The sequence below is a fragment of the Nematolebias whitei genome, chromosome 7 (assembly GCF_014905685.2).
Source record: "Nematolebias whitei isolate Nwh7 chromosome 7, NemWhi1, whole genome shotgun sequence".
NCBI lineage: Eukaryota > Metazoa > Chordata > Actinopteri > Cyprinodontiformes > Rivulidae > Nematolebias > Nematolebias whitei.
The window spans coordinates 19,017,181-19,024,249 of NC_056504.1; the positions used below are offsets into that span (position 1 = coordinate 19,017,181).

The 7,069-nt window shown below is 40.9% G+C and overlaps 1 protein-coding gene across 1 annotated transcript in view; it reads left to right on the plus strand.

Moving 5' to 3' along the window:
• Positions 1-7,069, plus strand: part of LOC119412168 (neural cell adhesion molecule L1-like protein) — a gene marked incomplete at its 3' end in the record, with an annotated part of 88,927 nt that overhangs the window by 37,121 nt on the left and 44,737 nt on the right. The window contains 5 exon segments of the mRNA XM_037679145.1: positions 72-262; positions 3,380-3,502; positions 5,911-6,081; positions 6,332-6,355; positions 6,440-6,551. Coding sequence (XP_037535073.1) covers positions 72-262; positions 3,380-3,502; positions 5,911-6,081; positions 6,332-6,355; positions 6,440-6,551 — 621 coding nt within the window.

Sequence of the window (7,069 nt, forward strand, 5' to 3'; positions counted from 1 at the left end):
GGGGGGGGGGGGGGGGGGCTGTAGTTTCAGCTGAAAGACATGACATTCTAACACTGGCTTTCTTTCTGTAGATTCAGATGGACAAAGAATGGCCATGAATTCAACTACACTGCAGACCCCTACCTGATGAAAGAAGACAACTCTGGGACCTTTGTGATCCCTAAAACTGAGAACCTGACAGAGTACCAGGGCACCTATCGCTGCTATGCCTCAAACAAACTGGGGACGGCCATTTCCAGGGACATTGAGTTCATTGTGCCAAGTAAGTAAGCTGCAACTGTCTGTGTGTTTGATGTTGGGGTGGTGGGTTGGGGTGGGGGGGTTTACAAAAGGTTAAAAGTGGTTTAAAGTCAGTGTGTACCTCTTCAGTGTGAATATCTTATTGATCGTATCAGAAGACCTTTCTGGGTGGAGTTTGCATGTTCTCTTGTTGTTTGTCTCGTTTGTCTCGATTGTCTCTATGTGTCCCTGTGATGGACTGGAGACCTGTCCAGTTCAATTTTATTTAAACTTGTTAGTCTCATTGAGCCTCGAGGACTCTTTTACATGAGAGGACCTGTTTTAAACAAAGAACACAGGTGATCCATCCATCCATCCATTATCTTTACCCGCTTATTCCATTTTGGGTCACGGGGTCGCCGGTGCCCATGTCCAGCAATCACTGTGCGAGGGGCGGGGTACACCCTGGACAGGTTGCAAGTCCATCACAGGAACACAGATGAGGTACAGACAACACTAGACAATTATATAAAAACATATAAAATGAAAAGTAAATAGAAAAACATGAATGTCCATGGTGTCCTCCGCCCCTCACACAGTGATGGCTGGACATGGGCACCAGTGACCCCTGCGACCCGAAAAGGAAGAAGTAGGTAAAGATAATGGTTGGATGGATAAAATCTAAATTTAGCTTTTTTGAAGGTAAATAAATGCTTCATGTCCCTGTGGTGGACTTGTGACCTGTCCAGGGTGTACCCACCCCTTCCTACAGTGATTGCTGGACATGGGCATTGGCGACCCCGTGACTCAAAATGGAAGAAGTGGGTAAACTATAATGGATGGATGGATGGAAATGTTTAATCTCAAGTGCCCATTTACAGAAAAACTCTGTCTGACATTCTAGGAGTTTATCATGGAGACATTTTTGATTGAGTATGCTAACTATGCTACATATTGTCCAAAACAATGAAAGAAGACTCCTGGTAGTGTTTTCCAGAGAAAACATATGTCCGAAAGCATTTTTTTTTCCCAGTTCAATGCCCTTTGATTGCTTTTAGTAAGACTATATGGACTCCTGGAAATAAAAAAAAGTTACATCTTGTATGACAAGCAGACACGACTGTGACCAAGTTAATTATATTAACAGTTTCTTGCATGGTATACACCTGCACATCATTACTGTTATCACAACTTCTCTGTTACAAGTTTGCCCAGCCCTGAAGCATTATCTTTACCCGCTTCTTCCTTTTCAGGTTGCGGGGGTCACTGGTTCCCATATCCACCTATCACTGTGTGAAAGTTGGGGAACACCCTGGACAGGACTCCAGTCCATCACAGGGACACATAGAGACAAATGAGACAAACAACCATTCACTCTCTCACTCACACCTAGGGACAATTTATAGTTACCAATCCGTCTAACGTACATGCTTTTATTCTGTGGGTGGAGACTGGAGTACCCGGAGAAAACCCACGCATGCACGGAGAGAACATGCAAACTCCACCCAGAATGCCCCCCGGCCAGGATCTGAACCGTGGCGAGATGCTCACTGAGAGACGGCAGCTCTACCAACTGCACCACTGTGCTGCTTGACCAGAAGCATGCAGATATCTTTATTTGACCACAGACTCTCACTATAGATTTACAATAATTAAAGCCCCACTGTATAAACATTCACATCGAGTTTACTGATCTTTCAGTTTTAATAAAAACACAAAAGTCTATAGAGATTTAGAAAATTTTATTCTGGAATATCACGTAAGTTTATTTAGGCAAATGTGTAGGAATCTATCAGAGTCAGAAACTCAGTGAGGTTGTGAGCTCACTGTAGCATCTCATCCACAGCTCTCTACGAGAAAACGTGTATTTGGATTTAGTCTGTTCATGTTTTCATCTTTTTTCTCCAACTTCAGGTCTCAAATAAAACATTTTTTTTTTTTTACAGGGGACCTGGTTTTCCTTGAATGCAATAACACAGCAGTAGTGATACACATAATAATAAAAATAAGGTCTATTATATTTCTGCAAATAAATGATGACGTTCAACTGGCTGAATGGTCCTGTACAGAACTCATAAACTGGGGGTCTTAAATATCCTGATGCATGCTCAATAATCCAGGTAGAAAAATCTAAAAAAGTTCAATCTGGTCGTCTGGACATTCAAAAAACAAAACAAAGCAAAACAAAACAAACAAAAAAAAATGTAGAAACGTTTCGTCTTTCATCCGAAAGACTTCCTCAGTCTGAGGTGCTGTATTCAGCTCAATCTCTTAAATAGCACCGTCTCAGAGTGGATCAACCAGTTTTGCTACTGACAACCAAAACCAGCTGCTCACATGCTCAAGAAGGACCATCAGCCTAACAATGGATCATTAGCACACTGATGGCTGTTTACTATTCACACAGGGCTGAGTGATACTAGCAATCACAGCATTGTAAGAGGGGGACAATTGAACCCGGAGGCCTCCACCCCTGTTTAATGATGGACAATTTCTTTTCACAAAGATGGCCTCCTTTACTCCTCTCTCAAACCATCGTTCCTCTCTGTCCAGGATGTGAACATCTTCATCCTTGAAAGAGTGACCGCTGGCCTGGAGATGAGTGTAGACCGCAGAGTCCTGGCCTGATGTTGTTGCTCTTCTGTGCTGGGCCATCCTTTTGGCCAGTGGCTGTTTAGTTTCCCCGATGTAAGACTGATCACAGCCCTCCTGACACTGAACAGCATACACAAAATTACTCTGTTTGTGCCAGGGGACTGGATCTTTGGGATGAACCAGTCTTTGCCGTAATGTATTTTGGGGTTTAAAAGCCACTGGGACGTTATGTTTAGAAAATAAACGTCTCAGTTTCTCTGATACTCCCTCAACATATGGAATGACCACTGGTCTGGGTTCCTCCTTTTCACCTGATGGCTGACTGGAGTCCTGTTTGGGTTTCTTCTCTGCTTTCAGGAAGGCCCAGTTAGGATATCCACATTGCTGTAGAGCCTGTTTTGTGTGAGATTTCTCCTTCTGCCTGGCTCCTGAGTTATGGGGGTCTTAAAGTTTAATTACTGAACATTACTGCCATCTTCAGGCAGAAATGAGCACTGCAGATTTGATTGTGTGTACTTTGCACCTTCTGTCAGAAGGTTTACTGTTGTGTGTTTCTTTTCCCTAGATAACCCAAAATTCCCTAAAGAAAAGCTTAATCCAGTTGAGGTGGATGAAGGGCAGCCTTTTATTTTGAAATGCGACCCACCCAAAGGTATTCCTCCTCTGCAGATCTACTGGATGAGCATCAGTAAGTAAAACATTATACATAAGAAGTGAAACTTGTTTAAGCATGTTATCATATTAAAACATGACTTTTCCTTATCTCAGGATTAATTCCTGTAAACATCACTGATCTGAATGTTTATTACTTACAAACTCACGCTGTGCAGAAAAAAAAAAAAACTTTTTGCTGTAAATCCAATTTTAGAGCCTCACATTGCCACGAGCGCTGAATCTGTTGAAACATATTAAAATGATTATAGATTCAGTGACTTGGTGTCAAATTTTAATATTTTACTGCAGCGTTAGCGGCGCGCTGGAACAAGCTGATACAAGACAGACATGTTGTAGAGCTGCACAAACACAAGTTGTAAGTTTTGCTCATTTTGCTAAATAAATCTAAAGTTTCAGGTGAATTTCATTTCATTTGTTTAATGATACTTAAAGGGACAGTGCACATTAACTAATATTCTAATAAATAAGCCAAAATTAGCACAATAGCTAAATTGTCTTTTGTGCTGAGCAGGTAAGAATAAAACAATTTTATAAAACAAGTGAACACAAAAAAATTCTTTACATTGCATAAAACAAAACACCCAAACATCACACTCTTTACGTTATGTAGTTAAAATAGATACATTTCATAAATGAGTATGACTGATTTTCTTTAAGCAGAATTGTAAGTTTATTTTTAAAAACAGAACAATTGTCACATTGACTAACTGTTTAATCCATAAATGTGTTTCTCTAATTGTCATCCCTTTTCGCTCAAACTGTCTCACTGCAACATAATCCATGCTAATTAGAGATCTGATATTTATTCTAGTTTTATGCTTCTAATGGGAGAGGAGCAAGCCCATTTAAACATCTAAAAATAAGATTTGGATCACTGAACGTTTGGTAATTTTCAGAATCCAAGATATTTTACTTACTGTTAAAGTAGTGACCATGAAAAAGTTGTCCATCTAAAAAAAAAAATGTATGTTTGAAGAGAGACTTGGTGGATTTAGCACCTTTGTTGTTGTACGAGACCAGATTATAATCCAATATATGAAAAAAATAAGTGACTGTTTCCTCACCCCTCCCTTCCCCGAGGCCGTGGACATGTGACAGAATCTCAACTGAGCTGAAGAAGAATGTCACCTCTTATCTGGACAATGGCTGAGAGGGGGGGCTCTGGACTATGCTACGACTTTACCTTAAAAATTCAATGTTTTCACCGGTCTATATGTAAATGTATAACGTCTGTTTATGTTGCTTTGCTGTGGTAGTTTTTTTTGATGCCTCAAATCGTGCCCTGTCTAGGACACGGCGTGAGAGATCTTTTTTTTTATACCGTCTCTCCTCATGTTTTCTTTCCTTTTCTAACCACTGTTTTTCTTTGTCCAAACAGGTCTCACTTGTAAACGAGTCTTCAAGGCTCATTGTGATTTATCTGTTTAAATAAAGGTTGAATGAAAAGTAAAATAAAATCAGTACATGCATAGTGGTTTTATGCACTGGTCCAGTATGACAAACATTATACAATTTAATTATGATTTTTATATTTGCAGTCTTAATATGTTGCCTACATATAAGATCTGAGTAACATCAAGATACTTGAAGTGATCCATTCATGTGACCACGTGATCCAGACTGCTGATGCAGTTTAACAAGTCTTCATTTAAAATCTGGAGTCAAACTGGATTAAAGGCCTAGTGTTTCTGGCAGAAAGCGAGTCGCCTGCAAATCTGTAAAAACGTTTTTAATCAATCGATCAGTTAGTGCAACACAGTATGTGCTGAGGAGAAGTATCAGCACCTACCATGTGACATTAGAGCTCTGAGTGGTGGTGCAGAAGGTGAGCCTGCGATCAGAAGGTCACCGGTTCAAGTCCCCGGACCGACAACAAAATGTGAGTGGGAAAGTTGAAACACTCACACCTGCCTCCACCCTCATTTGCCCCACTATGGACCCTTGAGCAAGGCCCTTAACCCCCACCATCTGCTCCCCCGGGCGCCCAGTGTCAGCTCTCTGCTCCACACAGAGTGCTGTGGTAGCTCAGTGGTCTGTGGTTGTGTCAGAAAGGACATCCGGTGAACAATCGCCAAGTCTTTGTGTGACTTAGTTCACTGTGGTGACCTCTAAAGAAGAGAGCAGCCGAAGAAAAACAACTAAAATGTTTATACTTTTAAGGTTGCTTAGCTATGGTGGCCATATTGGATGGGATTGACTCCAAACACAATGAGTTGTAGATCTGATGATTACTTTCTTAAAGTTTCACTCAAAGTCATCCAGTGGTTCATAAGATATTTTGCTGAAAGTCCAGATGCACAAAGATACATATCCATAAGAAAAAAACATTTTTGCTCCACTTTTGCCTTTGGCAGCAGGTGATTTTTATAGAGTTTAGATATTTTTAAACAAAATTCTGACTTTCGTCGTCACGTGCGACAGATCTGCGCCACATCGAGCAGGACGAGAGGGTGTCCATGGGCCTGGACGGAGACCTTTACTTCTCTCATGCCGTGGAGAAGGACAGCAGGAGGGACTACTGCTGCTTCGCCTCTTTCCCAAGGATCCGAACCATCGTTCAGAAGACTGCCATGTCTGTCAATGTCAAACCAAGTTAGTGCCACATCACCTGAACACAGTGGACTGATGAAACTTTGATTGTCAGAACAGCTCATTCCCAACACATCCACACTCACAGCTGAGCTTCAAACACCATTTCAGTGTCACACTGTCCTGTTTGTGCACGTGCTTTTGGTTTTTTGTTGTGCTTTTGATCTCGCCGTGACTCATCCACATTGTGCTCATGGTGAATGTGTCTCTTCTTTGTGCGTGTGTCATGGTGTGTCATCCGCCTCCATGTCAGGAAAAAGTGACAGTCCTGAACGTGGTAAGTTGGAAGAAGACTGCATTTTCTCTGCAGGCATCAGCAGCCATGTTCACATGTCAGTAACACATTCTCTCTTTACATCAGCTAATGCCATTTTGGAGAGAAGACCCTCTCTGCTGACGCCCCCTGGTGTCAAATCAGAGAAACAGCTCGTCAAAGGAGAAGACTTGAAACTGGAGTGTATTCCAGAAGGAATGTGAGTAACACAATGTTTATTATTATTATTATAATAATTATTATTATTAGTAGTATTAGTAGTAGTACTAGTAGCAGTAGTAATAGTAGTAGCAGTAGTAGTAGTAGTAGTAGTAGTAGTAATAGTAGTAAGTAATAGCAGTAGTAGTAGTAGTAGTAGTAGTAGTAGTAGTAGTAGTAGCAGTAGTAGTAGTAGTAGTTATAGCAGTAGCAGTAGTAGTAGTGGTAGTAGTAGTGGTAGTAGTAGTAATAGCAGTAGCAGTAGTAGTAGTAGTAGTAGTAGAAGCAGTAGTAGTAGTAGGTAGAAGTAGTAGTAGTAGTGGTAGTAGTAGTAATAGCAGTAGCAGTAGTAGTAGTAGTAGTAGCAGCAGCAGTAGTAGTAGTAGTAAGTAATAGCAGTAGTAGTAGTAGTAGTAGCAGTAGTAGTAGTAGTAGCAGTAGTAGTAGTAGTAGTAGTAGTAGTAGTAGTAGTAGTAGTAGTAGTAGTAGTAGTAGTAGTAGTAGTAGTAGTAGTAGCAG